The sequence below is a fragment of the Lingula anatina genome, chromosome 1 (genome assembly GCF_051362555.1).
Source record: "Lingula anatina isolate TDL-2025a chromosome 1, LinAna3.0, whole genome shotgun sequence".
Lineage (NCBI taxonomy): Eukaryota > Metazoa > Brachiopoda > Lingulata > Lingulida > Lingulidae > Lingula > Lingula anatina.
The window spans coordinates 33,423,408-33,444,986 of record NC_141767.1 but is presented as its reverse complement, the minus strand read 5'-3'; the positions used below and the strand labels follow the sequence as shown (position 1 = coordinate 33,444,986).

General features: G+C 31.1%; 3 protein-coding genes across 7 annotated transcripts; 2 read left to right on the top strand and 1 right to left on the bottom strand.

Moving 5' to 3' along the window:
• The first annotated feature begins 554 nt into the window (after positions 1-554).
• LOC106165701 (pleckstrin homology domain-containing family A member 1) lies at positions 555-7,442 on the top strand. Of its 3 annotated transcripts, XM_013544014.3 has the most exons (13): positions 555-625; positions 1,136-1,289; positions 1,593-1,643; positions 1,912-1,957; positions 2,099-2,196; positions 2,511-2,615; positions 2,749-2,850; positions 2,985-3,059; positions 3,256-3,317; positions 3,518-3,578; positions 3,686-3,760; positions 4,782-4,808; positions 5,968-7,442. In XM_013544014.3, exons 2-12 carry the CDS (start codon positions 1,152-1,154, stop codon positions 4,800-4,802), a joined length of 834 nt encoding a protein of 277 aa, XP_013399468.2. In that variant the 5' UTR covers positions 555-625; positions 1,136-1,151; the 3' UTR covers positions 4,803-4,808; positions 5,968-7,442. The 3 variants fall into 3 exon arrangements, with proteins under 3 accessions (XP_013399468.2, XP_013399466.2, XP_086873346.1); XM_013544012.3 differs by lacking the exon at positions 4,782-4,808; XM_087017220.1 differs by lacking the exons at positions 1,593-1,643; positions 4,782-4,808.
• LOC106165707 (uncharacterized) lies at positions 6,922-10,230 on the bottom strand. 2 transcript variants are annotated; one of them, XM_087017238.1, is made up of 4 exons: positions 10,134-10,230; positions 9,418-9,572; positions 9,094-9,174; positions 6,922-8,854 (listed from the first exon to the last, which is right to left on the bottom strand). In XM_087017238.1, the coding sequence occupies exons 2-4, from the start codon at positions 9,560-9,562 to the stop codon at positions 8,697-8,699; spliced, it is 384 nt and encodes a 127-aa protein (XP_086873364.1). In that variant the 5' UTR covers positions 9,563-9,572; positions 10,134-10,230; the 3' UTR covers positions 6,922-8,696. The 2 variants fall into 2 exon arrangements, with proteins under 2 accessions (XP_086873364.1, XP_086873355.1); XM_087017229.1 differs by lacking the exon at positions 10,134-10,230 and adding an exon at positions 9,922-10,108.
• Positions 10,231-10,255: 25 nt separating this feature from the next.
• Positions 10,256-20,735, top strand: LOC106165708 (uncharacterized). Of its 2 annotated transcripts, none has more exons than XM_013544024.2 (21): positions 10,256-10,437; positions 11,707-11,798; positions 12,264-12,344; positions 12,875-12,923; positions 13,132-13,266; positions 13,670-13,704; positions 14,061-14,144; positions 14,305-14,358; positions 14,637-14,762; positions 15,040-15,186; positions 15,742-15,787; positions 16,028-16,118; positions 16,531-16,581; positions 16,810-16,900; positions 17,116-17,220; positions 17,360-17,462; positions 17,702-17,846; positions 18,026-18,115; positions 18,761-18,863; positions 19,376-19,488; positions 19,742-20,735. In XM_013544024.2, the coding sequence occupies exons 1-21, from the start codon at positions 10,389-10,391 to the stop codon at positions 19,896-19,898; spliced, it is 1,947 nt and encodes a 648-aa protein (XP_013399478.1). In that variant the 5' UTR covers positions 10,256-10,388; the 3' UTR covers positions 19,899-20,735. The 2 variants fall into 2 exon arrangements, with proteins under 2 accessions (XP_013399478.1, XP_013399477.1); XM_013544023.2 differs by lacking the exon at positions 18,761-18,863 and adding an exon at positions 18,289-18,391.
• The last annotated feature ends 844 nt before the right edge of the window (positions 20,736-21,579 follow it).

The window sequence follows — 21,579 nt, the reverse complement described above, 5'->3', positions numbered from 1 at the left end:
TCATTACCCCAATGTAAATAACATAACAATTTTCTTTCTCGTAAAGTGGCACTCGCTCAGTTATCGTTTTTTCGTCTCAGAATTAAATACAAGCAGAATCACTGTAGGCCCATAGTCTTGGAATGAAAATAAGGGGAAGGGGGATGGGGGCTAATTTGATTTTTAAAAAACTTATGGCGATTTTTCTTCAGCAACAATTCCAAGGCTTGCTGATCTACACGCGCCAAATCATCATAATTCTAAAGGCATGGGGGCAAGCTACAAGTTCCAAATAGTCCGCAACACGGATTTTGAACTCACTTTCGATACTTCATGTATATACCGGTACGTCATGATATGTATCAACTCACCTTATTAATTCAAAATTAAGATATCCAAAATCCTTCTAGAAATTGGAAAGTTTTCCTTCTTTAAGATTAAAGATACTGTTACTTTCAATCTTTATGTAACGTAAATAACTTATCTATATTTCTTATAAATGCCGTGTTACGTACCGGTAGGCGTACTAAATCTGGTTTGGTTTGTTTGGTTCTAGCTTGTCTTGTTTCAAATCTCTTTAGTGTTTGGAGGCTCAGATGAAATCACGGAAGCTTCAGCTTTTTTACCCCTGCTGGGAATCAAACAGGTAAATATGAACTATATTCATGAACAGTTGTGCTCATTAATGTGCATCATGTTTTAGGGACAATATGTACTTTTGCATCAACTGGAGCACCTGTTACAGCGTGCTTTTAGTCGCCATCTACACTTAAAAGCCGCATTTAAAATTTATACCTCCATATTAACCGTTGCACTTTCACAGTTGCGATGGTAGCACAATGTTTCATGCGTTAGAACTGCTTTTTTTATGTTTTCTAGTATTTGCTATGTATGGTATCTATATTTTATCACCTATATTACGTAATATAGCACACATCAGAAGACATAAAAAAGACGTTTTGAATAGAACAGTAGTTTCAATTTCCATTCTAGATTAGATATTCAAGGGTGTTTTTATAAAATTAGCAATTCCCTATTTCAGGAATGTATTTTAATCCTATCAGCTTTTTGCTTGTGGTTAATTGGAGTTACTCTACCCAATAACTTTCCTGAAATTGGTATTATTGATATTTATTTCAATAATATTTATTATTAGCATGCCCTAGTCCACCATGCTATCCTGGGACGGGGAGGGTAGGCCATGCGGCTATCTAGAGTATGAAGAGAAGGAAAACAGCGGGCACTTTGTTGAGATTTTTGTCCGTCTAGAGAAGGACAAAAAATTGGCTTATTACACAGAGGATCCTAAGGTAAAAATAATAATAATAATAATAATAATAATAATAATAATAATAATAATAATAAATAAATAAATAAATAAATAAATAAAAATAAACAAAAGACAATTAGTAGAATTGAATATTATATGAACTTACATATATATAAGTGTTGTTTTGGGATAAAGTAATAATATGGTATTGTATACATACGAATTAAAAAAAATTATTTGCAGGACATGTTCTTCCTTAAAAAAAAAGAACATTAACTAAAATACTGTTTTTACAAGGAAGTGTATCAGACAAACAGGAAGAAATATAATTGTCCTTTTTCAGAAATCACACATTAATCCACTGGGTGTGATACCAACTCAGTATATATCCCAGGTATGTGTAGAAATAAGATCAAAATTACATACCTAGTCACCATCCAGAGTGGTTTGGCAGAAATAGACTTTGACAGAAATTTTCAGAAGAAGCTCTCTTTTCAAAATGCTACATATTATGATATAGCATAATTGATAGAAGACTTCCATACCTTCATAGTTAAATGTAAAATTCCGATGACATTTTAATGCTCTGTCCTATAAAGTAGATCTAGAAAGCTTTTTTGCACACAGTCTTTTGTTTTGACAAATATTTTTTGTTTTTATAGGTAAATGATGTTAGCAAGCAAAGACCCAAGTTTCCATACTGCTTTGGTAAGTACTGAGAGTTGGGAATGTTTAATGAGGGGTTTTTACAGTTCAAGTATTTTTTTTCATGTTTATCATATGTTTTAATGTTTGATGAGTCATTTTGTAACTGCTGGTGTATTCTGCTTTTCCTTTCTTATTCTCAAGCTGTAACAGTAGCAGGGAAAAGACATTTTTTCAAATCACAGAGCAAAGAGGAAGAAGAAGAATGGATAAAGCTGTTAACAGATGCATCAAAGATAACAGTAAGTACAAAGTTTAAATATATTAATTTTCATCATAATCATTTGAAAACTTGCCATAATTACAAAATGTGTTGATTACTTATTCCATTAATTATTGAAGTGTAGATCCATTCTGGCATCATATTTGTTCTAGTCACATAGCTATTTATTTACGCATGCATTAACCTCGGAAATAGCATGCCTGATCTTTTAACCTGATTGTTAAATTGTGTTTAATGTTTAAAGTTGTCTCTTGTTGCATTTTCAAAGTTAGACAAATGGAAACAACTTACATGTGTTTATAATTTAATTGTTTTATGTGAACTTTGATTCAGGTGCCAAAATCTGCAACATTCGATGAAGCTAGAGGAAGAAGCTTTAGTGATTCTCAAGCTTATAAGACTGAGATAGTTGGTGGAGCCATTCAAAAGACAGTCATGGTAGGACTCTCTCACTCTCTCTCTCTGTCTCTCTCTCTCTCTCTCTCTCACACACACACACACACACACACACACACACACACACAATAAGTGTGAAGCAGTTGTGATTATCGTTTCCAATTGATGTTTGCAGAGTGAAGATGACTTAAGCAGCACAAGTTCAGATGAGGATGACAAAATTTTTCATCAAAAGGAGTCCATCCACCAAGGATACTGTGTTAAACAAGGGGGTGTGGTAAGGAATTTTCTAAATCAGTGACTAGTATGTCTAATAATTAATCTGTTACAAGTGATTGTTAGTAAGTTAAAATGATATGTAATGATTGATATTATTCCAGGATATTTACCTTTCCATCAATTTTTGTTCAGGTGAAAAATTGGAAAAGAAGATTTTTTGTATTGGATGAAGACAGAATTTCATATTATAAAAATGAGAAATGGCAGGTTTGTGTATTATCACTGATATTATTGTTTTTGTATAAAGATGTTTACTTTTCCTCAAGACTAGATTTCATAATGAACTTACTGATTCATTTGTCTGTTTATAAATTAGCATTTCTAGAAGTGTGCTATTGGTTTAGAATGGAGCTAGACAGTATTATGTTTAGATTTTACCTTTTTTTCAATCATTTTTTTGTAGGGGAAAAGACCAATCAAATCTATAGATATCCTTAATGTTAAGGAAGCTAAGCAGACTGAGAGGTAAATTAAGATATTTTAAGTGCATGTACTCAAAAAATTGTGTTCATCCTTGGTATATTATTTAGCGAAGGTAATATAAATAAATTATTCCATGATGTAAATATGCATGTTGAGGAATGTTGTTTGTTCTTTATACATATTGATTTTGCAACTGCAGTTATCATATAAATCATTTAAATATTACATTTTTCTTAATATAGATACAAAGACAGAGACAACTTGTTTGAACTGGTGACCCGCAATAGAACTTTTTATGTACAAGTAAGTGGCATTACTTGTGAAAAATACTTTTGAATTTAATTTCTAGAGTATACCTAACTTTGAATAGCTTTACTGTATAGAATGTTGAAATATTTCTCATTTTTTAGTGTGATACCTGTGAAGATATGTATTCATGGATTGCTATCATCAACAAAACAGTTTCTTCAAAACATCAAAAAAAGGTAAAGTGTAAACTGAATTTTTCCTCCCCAATAATCTTTTATGTTGATAAGTAATTTAAATGGATGTAAATGGTACTTCCAAATGTTTTTATAGTTTGTCAAAAAAACTATATCAATATATTAAATTTGAAATTTAATTGTGATTTTTAATTTTAAGAAAAAGTAAGATTATATGACTTCAATAATAATTATATAATTAGTCTGTTTAGAAAAACAAGAGCAGCTGCCTTGCGAATGAATGTTGAATTTACATTGATATGAAATTAATTAGTATTTGAGTGTGAGTCTAAAAAATTTAATGTTATTTTGTATCAGAAGTGCTTTGCATGTGCTTATACTTTTCCACCTTTGCTTGACTTAATTTTTTCATAATTATTGATTTCTTTTTATCAAAAGCATAGGAGAAAACTGGTTCTTGCAATTTATTTTATATTTTACAAATGTCAGTATATGAGTTGCATATTTGTGATGCCATTAATTTTTTTAATGTTTTTGTTTCACATGTAGTTTGCATTATGATAGAAACCTTAGTCACAATTAGAAAATTTTCACTAAAACAAATAAGATTAGCCCATTGAAAAAAATCACCTACATTTTCCAGTAATTGTTCAAATTTATAGTCAAATAAAAAATAAAGATACATCCTATAAGACTTGGGGAAACTATGAAATTTGTCAAATTATGAAGGAATGTGAAAAAGTTCTCCATATAATTAAATTCTAACATATGTTTATAAAATATGACCAGGTAATGGTTGAGAAAGCATTTACAAATGAAGATCAATTTCTTTAGGGCCTAATTTGGACAACATGGAGGTTTTCACTTCATATCTTGCATGTTGTATGCCGTTTTTCTGCTTTACTGGTAGAGATAGAGATGTTAAGCTCTTGTCATCTTTATTTTTCTAATATATCAAATTCCTAAGTTATTGTTAGTTCATTTTCAGATTTGGGTCTTTTGTTTTTTTTTTTCTTTCTTTTTATTTTTACTTTTATATGTTGTTCTTCTCTTTCTCTTCCAGTCACGTTCCTCATCACAATGACTTTTGGTGAGCTTTATTTTTCCCTTTCACTCTGTGATTTTAAAAGCTTTTTTATTCTGGTTTCCTTAATATTGGTATTCATGAAGTAAACATAAATTTGTAGTTTATCCCACTCCAAACATTTTACTAAGCATTTTTTTTTTTTTTCGTGAATATTGTAGATTATAGTGGATGCTCTCTAACAGTACTCTACTGAGAAATTGATATGTTATTAGTAGTTGCAGAGTCTCAAAAACCGTGAAAAAAATTAATAAACATCTTTCAAAGCTTGGATCAAACTTTCTGAGTACTAGCAAGATTTTAAAGAAGGTAAAGTTATTCTTACTTCAGCTGCAGACAAAAGTTAACATTTTTTAATGTTCCAGAAAGTTGCAATATACTGAATTCTAAATAATATATATACTGACACCTGGGAGTGGATGAATGCAGTCTCATCATTATTCTTTATTCAGTTTGTACATTATTAAATGTATCATAGAGATTTTCACATGAAGATCAAAATCTGAATTTTGTCACCATAACCAAGGGAAAACCAGAAAATTTGACCTCGGTTTGTTCTTCTGAAATAAATGGCATAACCTTCTTTTTCCTTCAATTTGCAGAGTAAAAGTTGGTTCCGTCTCATCCTGCTTACTTATAGCATTTCTTATAATCTTACTCTTCATATTCCTCATTTGTACATAAAGTCCTGGGATAAATATAATTCAACATTTGGTCATAAAACAAATGTGTTATTTTGTTTAAGCTCTTTTACAAAAGAGATACCGTAGTGTTCTGCAATAATTAATAGGCATATTAAAACATGATAATGTCAATAGGGCATTTTTATTGGTTGGGAAGAGAATTTTTTCAGAGAAATGATACTGAGCCATGATAAATTGATGGATGTATTTATATTAAAATTTCTCATTTAAAATTTGAACAAACAGACCTCACAATTATTTATTAAAAATTTTTCTATCGTAACACTTATGAATCTAGAATAAGCTTTTGTTTGAGTGTATGATGGATACTTTGCTAATAAATCTAACAGTATATTTCATCTCCACATTATGATTGTATGTGTGTGTGTGATTGTTTATTTACATGTTTTTAATTTTTTTTTACTTGTTTTTTTTTACTGTTCAAACTATATAATGTGTTACGCTTCCAATTTATATTTCAGATATCCCAATTTGAAAATGCACAAGAGAGATGTTCGTTAACCGAAAGCACACAGAGTGTTTGGCTATAGAAATAATGCCAGTGTAACTTAACCTATATGTCTGCAGAATGAAATAGTACAGTTATATGCAAGAAACATATAAAAACAGACATTTAAAAGAGATTCTTCTTGCTGCAAAATAATAAAAGGATTCTCACAGTTGAAGAGGAAATCTAAAAGGTTTGATGAAGTTTGAATTTTGGTAAGTTATTCAGAAACGTTTTATCTACCATGCCCACATTTTGTATGTGTTTGTGCATGGTCAGTTTTATTGAAAATTTCTGGCGTTTTTATTTTTAACTTAGAAACAGTTTTTTGTGCATAAGGAAACTTTTGGAATTGTAATTTATAATAACATTCAAGTATATATATTATAAGAACTGATAATATCTACTATGCAATATACTTCCTTTTTATGATAGATGTGATGTCATTTCTTTGGCTTGTTTTTAATTGTGTCATGAACACATTAATATAAAAGATTGCTTATTGATTTTATTGTATTAATTGTTAAATTGAAGAATGTTATATAGCATCTCTGCACATGAATTTTTTTAACTTTTATTTTACATTTTTCTAACATTTGATAATGGCAGCATTGAGTCAGGAACTATGCAGTAATGAATTGATGGTACACTTGACTTTAAACATGTTTGTGAAGTAGAAGTAAATTTTGGAGAGTGCCAGATTTAATCTGGTTTTTCACTACTGCCTCATTTATGTCCTTTCTTAGTAACAAGATTATTACCCTGAATCTAAGTGCTGGAAGTGAAATTTAAAAAAAAATCTATCTGTTCAATAGAAAATAGCAGTGAAATGGCATTTCCGTAAATGATAATGGGCTGGTAGATCAACTTGTTGATGGTTGTTAAAACTGGAAAATTGGTGAAGACCTCGAAAAATCTGTTGAAAAACTTTATTTTGTCTCTTATCTCAAGAACTGGCCCTTAAAGCCAAAAAATTGGAAATATAAACTGAAATATCTCAATGCAATATACAAGGAAACCCTGTAGTTAGTTTTGTTTTTAGTATTATACAAGTGGGTGTAAATATAATTGCACAGCTCTGATCAGCTAGCAGTGATTTTTAGTAATTGTCTCTTAGATGTGTATTTCTCATGAAACCTTTTGCACAATAAATTTGACACTTTGTATGAATAGGCTGAGCCAGTAGACAAGGTTCAGTGATGTAAGGTGCTTCAAATATTAGCATATTGAAAACTAAAGACTTAGGACGCCATAATAGAAGTTCTCTACAATTAAAACACATGTATGTAATTTATTAACAACAGCTAAAGTTGAACTTAGCAATACATCTTTAGAATAAGTATTTTAGATAGAATTTTAGATGTATTGATTACAAATTTTGATCTCAATTTTATCATTGTAAATGAAGCTTTTCTTCCCATGAAAATATATTCATTGTAGAAAAATGTATTGTTTTGTTGAATTTTTATGCATATTTGCAAAATCCTCAAAGTAAAAATTTCATTAAAACTGATTTGGATTTTCTTCCTGACCTTTCCTCTCTCGCTCTATGTTTATTTCATTTTTTCTTTCCACTAAAATTAAAGGGATAACAACTCTTCATATGAAATTATATTACACAATAAATAGAATGTAAACAACTCATAGAAATATAATACATTTTATTTTACCACAAAAAAAGTTATAGCAATTATTCTGAAATCTGTGCTTGCCTTTTAGAAAAAAAAAACAAAAAAAACAGGGACTAACTTTTATTTGAAAATTGATCATTTGAATGTAGAAATAGATTCACCATTGGTAAGGATGGGAAAATTGTCGTTAACCTCAGGAAAATTCATTTTTTGGCTAAAACAAACAGTTGTTATCTTTTTAAGGTTTCAGAGCACATTTCCCTAACCAGGTTCTGCCATATCTCTCCATCAATAGCTTTGGTGCATGATATAAAATTTTATTATAATTTAGAACATTTTAGTTTTCTCAGGCATATCACCTTCTTAATGGTGTATTGTAAATTGTAAGTATTGTAAATACTTATTTTCTTAAATATTTAAAATATGGCCTTTCTAATTTTTTTTTCATATCCAGTGACTATAACACTTTATTTTGCATTTGTAAAATATTACCATATCTCAGGTAATCTGCTCTAATGGCCTCGGTTAACAAGTTACTTAGCTTTTCAAACATTCACATAAAACAACCTCAACTGAAATATTTTGTAAAACAAAGTTACACAAAAATATGATAATAGTAATAATAATAAATCTAATAAACTCTGTACTTTTAATGGTGTTTTTAGTGCTTGGAAATGATAGTGGCAGCCATCCTACCAACTCCTTGGTATAAAAGGAGCTACAACTTGTTTTTGTTCTCCATTGTTATTAGTCCCGCAATAACCTTTCTCTTTAGACAGTGCCAGCAGAAAGCTCGTAATGATACCTATTTTCAGGAGGAACAGTATATCTTTGACTCTGCAAATAACATGACTACTGTCACATTACAAAGAACTGAATCTGGGTGATGATGCCAAAATGTTTTAAAGTGCAGATGGCATTTTGTGACAAAAAGGTGATGAATCTGGGAAATTGCACCATCTTTATCTCTGAAGACATTTTTTCCTTTTTTTTTTCATCTTCACATGAAAATAGCTTGTTCTTGCATGCTGAATGAGCCATTTTTCAGTAGCCAGTCTAATACGCTCAGATGTCATTGCCCTTTATTTTCACGAATTTGCTGTGAAATGAGCATGGCCACATCTGCAAGCTCAGCATCCTCTTCCAGACTGCTGATTATTTTGTTGCAAGGCGCCCTTTCATTTTCTGTTAGCATTTGATTTCTACTTGCAACTTCTTCAATTATCTGCTCTGTAATTACAAATCAATAAATAAAAAGATAATAAAAAATATTTTATTTACAATTAGGAAACACTGATCAAATGTCCTTTCTTTTGAAATAATGGGAAATCTGACAGTGACGTTATCACAAATTTTGTATGTAATAAGAATATCTGCTTACCTTTAAATAAACAAAGAATATTATTATTTGAAAATATTTAAATAGTCTAGGTTGGTCTGTCCAGTTTTTAAGGACTTTGGCAACTTGCCTTTTTTCCATTTGAAGGTGGTATTCACTGACAATAAGCCTTGGTTAAAGCTTGTATTAATGTCATCAGGAAAGAGCAAGGCTGAAAATGTAAAAAAAAAAAAAAGCCAAAATTACTTCACATATATTATACATATACAGGCAAATTTCATTTTTTTAACTTAAAAAAGACTGTTCCTTCTATGCCAATCAGAATGATCCACATGGTTTAAATGACATAATTGCTATACACTAATAGTATATGAATATAATGCAAATTAAATATATCATGGATCTTGAAAGTAATTATTTATATTTCATTTTACAATATTAAAATAGTCAACACCTTTCTCATCTTTATTATTTCCCAGCCTTTTATCACAATTTTTAAGGTCTACAAGAAGAGCCAATTTCATATATTCTCTCTTTCGTTGTTGTGTCTTCAGTTTGAATATTGGGATGCAATTCTTCCTAGAATTTACATTTACCATATTTGACCACCTGAAGTGAATAAAGTAATCAGTATAATATAATAAGCATTATAATTCTGATTTCATAGTAATTATAATAAATCCTACAATTATCTTTGTTACCTGTGAAGGGGATTAAAATGTAAATTTTAAACGTATGCTTCGCGATTTGATAAAACTTGTTTTTAAAATCATAAATCTAAATCCTGACTAGCACGAAAATTCATGCACAGCGGCCAGTACATATCAGAATCGTCAACAGGTCACGCAAGAGTTTTCGTGCTAAATCTTGACATGAGTTGAAAAGTTATAACTTTATTATAAATGATTGTCATAATTTACAATTTATATGGAATATAACGGTAACCTATGTTGCTTACATTCCTGACATAAGGTATCCCTTTTCTTGCCTTTTATATTGTTGAATATTCATCCTTTAAGGAACACAGAAGGAATGGTTAATCAGCCCTAAGTGTGTCGTGTCGTCTGCTAACTTGTGAAGTTGTATGTGGTCTTCTCTATATTCATTTGTAAGTATCATATGTATCTTAAAATGCAGCACAAATTAAAAAAATTATATTAAAAAAGGCACCTGATTTTCTTTTTAAACCTGATAAAAACACTTGAGATTAAAAACAGAAATAGAAAACGACTTTGAGAAGCACCTGCACAAAAACTACACAACAAGAGAATTATCGAAATTTCACGCGTGTTTGACTGTTGCCGCCTGTTCTTCTTGTCACGTGACCTCATTCGAGATGAAATCAAATATGGCGGACTGCACATTGGCAGTACAAATTGAGTAAACTACTGTTATTTTTGTGGATTTACGGTTGAATATCTAATCATGAGGCTCACAAAAGCAACAGCTTTTGAAATTCTTGAGTTACCCGTGGGTAAGTATATCGGACAGATATTTTCAAAAACTTATCAAAATTATTTGGCGAGAGTTCAAAACACTTAGGTTTGTAGTTTGTACTACTATCATTCAGTAAACTATTTATCGTTGTTTGCTGGTTGACAATGAGATGCCTGTTACCGAACTAAATATTTTATGGAATCTCATTGTAAATTCACGCTGATATTTGAGTCTCCATGATTTTGGCCAAAGGATAAATTACTGTTATCACTTGGTAGAGACAGAGTTATACATGGATTTTCTGTATTTTTTTGGTTAGGTTTTAAGGGAGATGGGGGTTGCAGTGATTTTCGTTTTCTGGGTTTAATATATAGCTTTTCCATTCTATATGAAAAAAATAACCTGTTTAAATGCTATTAATTACTACTACCAGTCCATATATTTTTGTTTTTAAATGTAAAATGGAAGCAGGACATTTTTGGCTGTTTTAATGTTTTATGTAAAAAGTTAAATTTAAGTGTGTAAAAAAACAAAGTAGTTGAAATGAATATCTTAATATCAATAACTGTGTAAGCGTATATGTATTTAGTAAGTAACTTTATGATAATATTAGGTTTGATTACTGAGGTTAGTTATGGGTTGTATGAAGTGGTGCCAGCCTCAAACCCTACATGCATTGTGTTTGACTTCAAATTTGGCTGTTTTCTGTTATTTTTGTGATTGGTATATTAAAACTAATGAAAAAAAGGAATAAACATCATTACCACAACCAATTTTTTTTTTAGTAGTTTTATGGAAAATAATATGGAAAATAAACCATTGGCTCTTCAGGGTCTGTTCTGCTATTACTAATTCTAATGTGTGTTGGTGATATGTCATATAGTATTATAGACATTCGCTGAAGTTGGTAATAATGTTTAGAAGACCATAGTAAAGCAATATTGACAGAGATGTAGCTGAGGTAGTACCACTTTTGCGAGGTCTATAAAACATCATATTGACGTAAAGTGGAAGTCTGCTATTGTTTTATCGTAAGTTACTACTTGTCAAAATATGTGTCCTCCAAGATTAAGTCAAAACTTGCAAAATTGTTGTCATCTGTTGTCTGTCTTGATTGATAATCTTCCTTTTATCTAATTTGTCATAAACCTGACTGATCTCATCAGTCAATATTCTATTTTATCTGATCTCAAATTCACATAAATTGAAATGATAGGTTGTGTTTTGAACTGTATAAAAACTAATGAACTTATCTGAACCATTTTCCATTCAATTGTATTATTTGTTCTTGTCTTGATATACTTAGGTGCAGATGAAGATTCTGTGCTAACCAGTTACAAAAGGCTTGCTCTGAAGTGGCACCCGGATAAACATCAAAATTCCGACAAATCAGTCCAAGTAAGAGAGTGCAATCAAATTGGTTTTTAGATGGTGAAGACATCAAAATATTGTTTAATTGTAAATTTTTTTGAAAATGGTGCTCATATTTATGCAAAGTATGTTTAAAATAAAAACTCATTTGTAACATACCTATTAGTAAATTAACTTTTAGTGTTTTAAGCACTGCCATATAACTCTTACTAGTAGTTTTAAATATCTTGAATAAGAAATGGATTGTAAATTAAAGCATTATTTCACTTGACTTTGTTTCCTTTTAAAAGATTAAGTGGTTTCATTGAGTTGTTGAAGTTTTTAAGATTAATGGAATGGATCTGACATAAATGGAGGTATTTTGTAGCCTAATTTGATTTTTTTTTCAATTCTGCATTATTATGGGAAAGAGGCTAGTTTAAAGCAATTACTGCCTGAGATTGCTCTTTGTTACCAGTCAATAACATGGCAAACATTTCTTTTTACCTACAGAAATTTAATGCCATTAGTGCTGCATTTAAGAGATTAACAGTACCAAACAGCTCTGATAAAACAGACTTTGATCTTTCGTTGGTAAGTACTACATGACCATTATTTTAAGTAATAGTCAATTTGTTTACAACTGTCACAAAAAAATTGTAAAAAGCTTAAGTGGTGTTACATGAATAAGACTTGTTGCAAACATGGTGCCTAGTACATATATCTCTGTTTTTTAATAAAAATTGTTGGATTTGAATGTGTAAGTTTTTTCAGAACTATTGTGGCATAGATGGATATATCTTTTACTGTATTGCACAGAGTGAGATTGCTTTGAAGAAAAAAAGTGATCTCCGTTTTTTTTATTAAAAAAATTGTCAACAATGTCAGATTTGACCACGTAAGATTTTTAAGAACTATTGTGGGCATAGATAGATATATCTTTTACTGTATTGCACAGAGTGAGATTGCTTTGAAGAAAAGTGATTCTTGTTTTTGAATTTATTATTTTGTGATTATGATATATGAAAGTAAAGGGAAGCCTGAACATAGGATTTAAGATCCACTCTTGAAATTTTCAGGTCAGTTGAATGCTAGAATAAATCTGTTTTTCATTTCTCTTGCAGCCTGACATGTTTGAGCTGTTTCAAAAAATATTCTTTGCGAGAACTACCAGTAAGTGTAACCTTTATACTCTTATGATTTCTCGTGTTTGTTTTGGAAGATATTGTAGAACTGTTACATGATATCTGGTGCATGAATATAAGCTGTTGCAAAAAAAAAAAAGAAAGAAAAAACAACAACAACACAACCTCTCTTCCAAATTCCCCTGTCTCCATGCCATTTTAAGATTTAATGACTTGAATCCCTTTATTATTTTCAGGTTATAATGGATACAATACCAGTGATGATGAGTATGATTATGATGATGAAAGTGATTTAGAAGATGATGTTGATTATTTGAGCTTGTTTGCAGATAAAGTAAAAACAAAACACGATTTAAGAAAACAAAAGATAGGTTAGTGGATTTTATCCTCGTTTGAATAATTAATTTATTATTACTTAATATTATTATTTATTATTAATATATTTATTGTTTATTTATTTTGTTGCTGTTATGAGAGGTCCTAATGGGTCTTTTTCTTTTATTATGATGGTTAGATGAGATGTAATAATTTTATGGACAAATGCACTCAATGAAATCAAATCCCAGTCAATTAAGCCAGGAAACTGACTAGTTTTTTGTGAAACTGGGGCTTGGTCTACCTTAGGAAATATGGGGATTGGTTTTCGAAGGAGAACTTAGTGAGACCTTACTTGCCAGTAACAAGTTAAAATATTTAAGATGACAAACAGCTACAGAAAAAGTTTTTGAAGTATAGAATTCAATCCTTCAGAACCCATACTTTCTTCTATTACAGATACAGGACAGACATGGAAAAAAGTTTCACCAGAGGTACGTTTTGTCTGCTGGCAAGTAAACCCTGTTACAAAAAGTTGCAAAAATACAGACATTGAAAAGTTCAGTAGTCTTGAACATTCACCAAAATTAAATATATATATATATTAAGATGATAATTGCTTGGAGTCTCAGTTTTTATAACATGAAAGTTTTTTGGATTTATTTGCCTATTTGGGTGTTGTATTTCTGCCCCCAAGACCCTTCACGTAGAACTGACAAGGTTAACTTTTATCTGTGACTTTAACATAAGTAAACCAAATTACACCTAGAATAGTAGAAAGAGGTAGAGATTTTCTTTGGTATATTGGATATCATCTCTTTTGGTATCAGTTTATTTATTTGTGTATCAGGAAGCAGAAAAGAATGCAGAAGAACTGATAACAGAAGAAGAAAAAGAAAAGAGGAAAGCAGAGAAAAGGAGAGCAAAGAAAAAGGTATTGCAAAACTCTTAACCACTCACTTCCATCATTTAATGTTAATGTAATTATGGATTGGCTTATATTGAGGATTTCTAGATGCGCTGAATAAAATTATAAGAGTTAATATTTTGATATACTGAGAATAGAAGTAATCCATTCCTTTTATGTTGAACAGAGGCAAAGAGAGCGGAAAAGAATAGAAAAACAGGTCCAAGAACAGCAGGAAAAGGTAAATGAAAAGTTCATAAATACATATATATATATAGAGAGAGAGTTATCATGATTATTTAAGTGCAGTGCTGGAGTAATATTGACATTTGAAGTCCTTTATAAGTTTTTATTTTATTCAGATCTTTGCTTAACTTGCTGTAGCTAAACAAATTTTAAAAAGGTAGTTAAGTGAATCAGAGTTTTGTCTGCAGACATCACGTCTGTTGAATGAAATCAGGCATGTCTTTATATGGTCATTATTATGTGGGTTTTTCACAAGATTTCATTTGTTTAAAGGAAGAAGAAGAAGCCAAGAAAAAGTCTTCCAAACAGAAATCAGATGAGAGCCATCAGGATGAAAAACAAGAAAAACAAAAGCCTAATGGCAGAAAAATAGATAAACAGGACTCAGATTCTGAAGAGGTATTTTTTCACTCTCTGAGGACTTCTCTGTTAGCAGAATTTAGGTTGAATGTTTATCTAAATGAAATTTTGTTTAGTCATTGAATGTGTTGTTTTAAAGTTGCAATTTGTTGGGAGCTGAACAAATAAATTGCAAAAGACTTAATTGGGTGGTTCTTTATTAAGAAATGCCAGCATTTATGTGTGGGTTTTAACAAAGTTGATGAATGGATGCACAGTAGTTTTGTAACAAAGTTATAAGTGAATGACCTAAATTCTTATAATTACATTTCACTAGGAATTTGACCCTAGTTCAGCATTTTTCACAAAAGTTGTCAGTAAGAAAAAGAAGGGAGGCATTGATAATTTTACAACACAATCAAAGAAGGAAACAAAGAAAGATCCAAAAAATCCAGAATATAGGAAGAATCAAGAAGATGAAGAGGTGAGTTAAATGTTTGAGATCCCTTTAGTTTCCTTATACTTTTATTGCTTAAATCGGAAAGTATCCTAACCAAAATTTTCCTGCAAATTCGATTTTTCTTTGTGGAAAAGCAATTTTCACTCTTCTAAATCAGTGCTCTACCTGTCCGTGCACATGAATTTGGTATTTTATGAATTTTCAAATTTTAATTGAAAATAATGAAAATTTAAATCAATGACTGGCCAGTCATTTATTCCACTATGTGGTCCTGTACTCAAAGAGAAATATTGACCCTGGGAGTTTTAATTGAGGGATTTTATCACTTTAAGTTATGAATTGGGGAAGATAAGTAGCTTTTCAGGATATGTAGACATAAAAAATGACTTTGGAACATTTTCAGACATGGATATTAATTCTTTGACTTAATCCCTGTCAAACTGTTTGATTACAGTTTGTTCAAAGCCTTCCCCTGTAACATGGCAGAGTTACATTCCCATAGATTTATGTTACATATGTAAGTCAGAATGCAAAAAATACATATACCTGCCATGTTTACAGTTATGATTAATTTTGCAGGCAGAAGAGCTGGACCCTATCGTTTTACGTAGTCGGCAGCTTGCTAGTAAGTTTTCATATTTGATTGTATTGTTACTAATGTGTTATACAAGTCAACTTTATTGTATGCTGTTGTACAATGCAGTGATAGGTTTGGTAAGCAACGCTGTTGACACAAGATTTGTGTCATTGAAGCCTAAGTAAATCAAAGTTATGGACAGAAATCTGTAAATTAAAAGATATTCAGTTTACAATATGTCACTGTGAATTATGAAACAATGCCTTAAACTCTATTGTTTGTTTTCAGTCAGGGGAAATGAAATGGCTAACTTGGGTCACTACAATGCTGCCATAGATCTTTTCACTGAGGCCATAAAATTAGATTCCAGAGATTTTAGGTAAGTGTCTCTGACATTTCTACAGAGGTGAAAATGTATCTGATGCATATTTTCATGTTGAGGTGCCTATAGCTGTTGTCATTGCTTATATAAGAAGGTAAATTGGCAGAAGGGAAGGAATTAAAGAATCTCCTTAGGTTATAAACATTAACTTCAACATTTTTCATTCTCTCAAATTACTGTCTCAATATGTATAAATTTATTTACTTGCTGTGGAAAATCAAGATGAACAAAGTTTTATTAGTCTTTTCATAGTCTTCTCTTCTCAAGATGAACAAAGTTTTATTAGTTTTCTCATAATAAGGATAAATTTTTATCAATTTGATATATTTTAAAAGCAAGATGCTTTTTAGTAAATATTACAAAACATTGAAATAAGAAAATATTATATTTTATTTGTATTGTTTTACAGGTTTTTTGGCAACAGATCTTACTGTTTTGATAGGCTACAACAATATGAAAAGTAAGTTAATATCTTGATGAAAATTACTTAATGTTTTTCTTTGAGAATAAAAAAGAATTATATATATATATTTATTTTCTAATTATATCTTTCGCTTGGATATCAACTTATGTGATTTTTTTTTCTTGCACAAATGGCAGATGAATGAAGTGTAACATGTCATTATTGATTATCCAGATTATTATCACTGATTATGAATCAAGTTTTTGTGTTTAATTTATTATCCAGAGCTTTAAGAGATGCAGATAAAGCAATACATTTAGCCATAGATTGGGCAAAAGGATTCTTTAGAAAAGGGAGAGCTTTAGCTGGTCTAAAAGTAAGTGAATTTATTTTGGAAATATTTACTCCATCTGCATACCTACCACTGTATAAATCTAAGTAAATTTATTTTTCTGAAATTATGCCAGTTGTTACTTGTACCATTTCGAGTGTATTAAGGTCTGGAGAAGAGTAAACATTTAAAAGTTGTATAGTATAAAATGATAAACTTATGGTATAAAATGAAACAAAGTAAATTTCTTATTCCCTTAGCTTTATGCTGATGCAGAACAGGCTTTTATGCAAGTTTTAAAACTAGACAGGCATTGTGAAGATGCCATGCAAGAACTGTTACGAGTTCGGACATACCAGCTGACGGTAAGATTTTCCTTCATTGCTGTGACAATGCTATTCTAAATTGCCTTGATTGTTCCATTTAAGACTATTGAACATGTAAAAAATGTCTTACAGCAACAGAATATTGCTTATGAAAGATGATTTGATGTGTTTTGAATAGGAAATGGGGTTTTCGCGCCAACAGGCTGAGAACGCCATCAGGCAGCATGGCACAGTCCAAGCAGCATTGGATTCCTTGTTAGCAGGAGTCGGAAAAGCAGCAGGTAAGTTTACTTGTGTTGCAAAACAAAATAATATATCCATATGAAAATAAAAGCTATCATGGAATTTAATGTTATGAAAGATTTTGAAAAAAATAAATTATGTGTAGTTCTCCTATTCACAAAGGATTGAAGGATCTTGTTAGGCCTGTTATAGTGGTCTGCTTGATTGTAAAATTTCAAACAGTGGAACAACTCCTCTCGTATTGAATATAAGTCCATTGTTAAAATGTTATTTTCAGTCCCTGAAACCACATTAGAAGGAGAAGTGTATGTTTCTGATGAAGATGATTACAACATCCATGTCCAGCCAGCTCCTGCTAGGGTGCCACCCGTCATACTCAAAAATAATATACAACCACAAATAGGATCTGATGTGAAAATGGAGTAAGTGTTGAGAAGAAACTGAACACTTAATTTAGATTTGATATGTATTTGAAAGCAATTGTAGAGTAGTGTGTATTATCTGTTATTTGTTTTTAGTTGCAGAGATCATGAAACATGAAATGTTGTAGTAGTAAATAAATAAATGATTGAATAAATATGACTATTTGTATGAATTTCAGTCCCTGCAACCCAGAAGGTCTAACAGCACTTTGGGTAGGAAATGTACTGCCAGAAGTCACTGAAAAGAAGCTAACCCAGCTGTTTTCTAAGTGAGTATGATCTCTCAGGCAGAATAGAAACAATCAAGTACTATGGTAGGGTTGCTAAAACCCCGTGATTAAGAGTATAACAATTACAGCAAATCAGATAAATCTGTTGTCAGTTTGATTCAGCAATGATTATAAATAAAACGTCACCCTGTTGTTTCCCCCAATGCTTTCAGATTTGGTACCATTACAAATATGCGAATGTTGCCTGGAAAGTACTGCGCCTTTATCAACTTTAAAACCCCTGTGATGGCCAGCAAGGCAATGAATGGGATGCAGGTCAGAAAAAAAATTACCTGGAAGGGGTTTGTGCCATGACACAGTGAAATGAAAGCTTCATCATTACCTTTTATTGCCTCTCCTTGCATCAATTTCTACAAAGCTGAAAAAATTGACAGCTTTACTGCTTGTCTTTATATGCGCTCTCTTTGTGCTTCCGCTGATGAGAGTCCCAGTGGGAATTATCTCATGTCTTTTTACTAGCTTGTGTGCAGCTTTAAAAAACCTTGCTTTTACCTTGTGTCTGCCTCTTTCATTGTCACTGTGTCATTATACAAACCACCTTAGGAGGAAAAAGTATTGGACGGGACTATGATATGGAATGCTTATATTTTAATGGCTAATTTTAAGTTACATTTTGAATTTCAGGTATGGTTCTGTTGCCAGTGTCCGTCTCTTGCCTGAAAAATATTGTGCTTTTGTGAACTTCAAAAATAAAGAGTCTGCAGGCAAAGCAATGCACGGCCTTCAGGTCAGCCAGCAAATGCTGCAAGACTGATTAATGTTCTTTTAATTGATTTACATGATATGATACTTTTTGTGTAATTTTAAGACTAATTTGGAAATTATTGAATAGATGTTAAATGTTTTTTTACTTGCATTTTACATATATATTTCATCTTTGGCCCATCTTCTTAATATATATTTGTACATAATTTTTCATAAGGTCTAACCAATATGAAGGTGATACTAATCAGTATGGCTTTAGGTTTAAAAATTGAAATTCTTGTTTTAAAGAACCTGACAACAAATTTCTGAACTTGGTTTATGAATATGAAAAAAATTGATGTTTGTCTAATTTTCATTACAAAGAGTTTAGTGCACGATTTCTTTAAAGAAAAGTGGAATTTGGAATAAGGGAAATATATGTTTTCCTGTTCATTCTTATGTGAGAGTAAGAATAAACCAAGTTTTGAAAGTGATCAATCTTAATAATATTGTTTGTTCAAAATAAAATGAAATATCCTTTTATTCTTTATTAAGGGCTTTGAATGTGCTGGTCAAAGACTTCTGATTAAGTTTCCTGATAATCCCATCACCAATACAAACATACTGCTCAAGAAAAATGCATCAGGAGGAGGAGGAGGAATATCAAAGTAAGGATTAAAAAGATGGCTATGTCTCAAAACATAAGCAAAAGACTATTTTAAGTATCTGATTTTCAGTCACTGAAGATGATTTTGTAGAGATTTTTACATTCAGGCCATTTGTAGACAAAACTTCAGCAGTGCCTTTGTTTTCACATGTATTTTTAAGGCATCAGTAAGTGAAAGATAACTGAAAACTAAAAGATAGATAATTCTTTCATATTTTCCATAGATTCACAATATCTTTTTGTTCATTTTTCAGACCTACCCTTGAGCAGCTTAAAACAACTGGTCCAGTGAATGGAGATGAGTGTTACTTCTGGCGTACAACTGGTTGTCACTATGGAAACAAGTGTCATTTTAAACACCTCCCAGAACATAGAGGGGTCGATAAAAAACCTTGGCAAAAAGTGAAATAACAGTGAGGAATTCTTCTCAACATCACTGCCATATTAAACTCTTCATTTAAAAAAAACATTTTAAAAAAGTTGTTGGTATGGATTGTTAGACGGTTTGTTGAAGGATACGTGGAGAGATTTACAAATATGCAAATATGGACATGAGCTGCTGACATGCATTGTACTTCAACCAGAATAAGATCAGTTAGGGTGAACTGATTACACTTTTCTTGGAATTCATTTGGCGTTGCTGCATTTACTTTAGTGAGGCTTGTCATGGTCTTAAGTTTATACCAAGTACAGGCTTAGATATTGCACAACTGATTTGGACATGTTTGGACAGCTGTGCATAATATCAAGTTTTTTTTTTTTTTTTACTCACCAAGAAAATATAAATAGTCAACTTCATATAGCCTACTGTAACTTGTGATTGCAGAAACAAAATATGTTTGAAGCTATTATTAATGAATGAAAATAAAAAAAGACATTGAATACACATTATTATTTGTAGTGGAATATCTGACTTTCATGATAAATGTGGCAGCATGCACAGTTCGTTACACTCAGGTATTTGGTTTCAGAAGTTTTACCGACGGAGTATGATCACAGTATTAAAGCAGCTTTTTTTTCATTCCCATTTGAAAGAAGGATTGTAAGAATTATGTCAAGTACAAGGGAAAGCTAGATGGATATTTTTAGAAAATGGTGAAAGTTCTTTGCCAAAATATTCTTTTTAACTGAAACACGAGTATTTAAAAAAACTGTCTTGCAGAAACTCTGATTATGTTTTCAATGCATGTGCAGAGGTCTTCATTTTAGAAAAGTACTGATGAAGATTAATAAACATGTTTTAGAACATCTTCGTGGATTCTTTTTTTGGATAATTTGCTGTCCTCTAAAAAAACATCCAATATACAACTCCCCCCCCCCCTTCATGTACTAGCTATTGAAGAGTGAATTATGGTAGTGTTTGTGTGACTTCTGATGATTTTGACCTTGAAAGCAAGCACATTTTTAAAAAATGCTTCATCTCCCTTGTCGATACACACATTTTCAATGTTTTATGTTAATAAGTTTCAGTTACAAAAACTGATTTTCGTAGGTTTTTTAAAAAATCAAATGGGTGCAGCTGAATATAAAGTAACAGATTATACCAAAATACATACACTGTACAAGAATGACTGAGGAATGACACGTGCCAGAACTGGCGCAGGGGAATTTGTATTATCTGCAAAAGTGACCCATGTGATACAAGAATTGGGAAATTGTTGTCAGCTTATTGACCGGTTACATTGATATCTAAAGGTTATACGGCACTTCCGACCTTCCTTGTTTAGCAAGTTTGAATCAAGAAGATTTGCATATAAGAGAAAAATGAGTTTATTTTTCAATTTTGGACCATTTGAAAATTTTGAAATAAATTTTAGAAATAAATTTGTTCATTTACCTTTAATTTGATGTGTTATTTTTCATATCAGAGTGAAATTTTACTGCCTGGGGCGAGTTTTACATACCCTCTGCTGCATTTTAGTGCTTATTTTGGCTGACTTGCGGCAGCACCTTACGGGTCATGTCATGTCACTGGCAAGCTATGCCATTAATGTACCCTGATTTTTTAATATTGTTTAGGCCTTGAGTAGAAGTATTTAAACCTGAAGTGTTGTGTTTGTTGATGCATGGGAAATATTTTTAAGAGGATTAA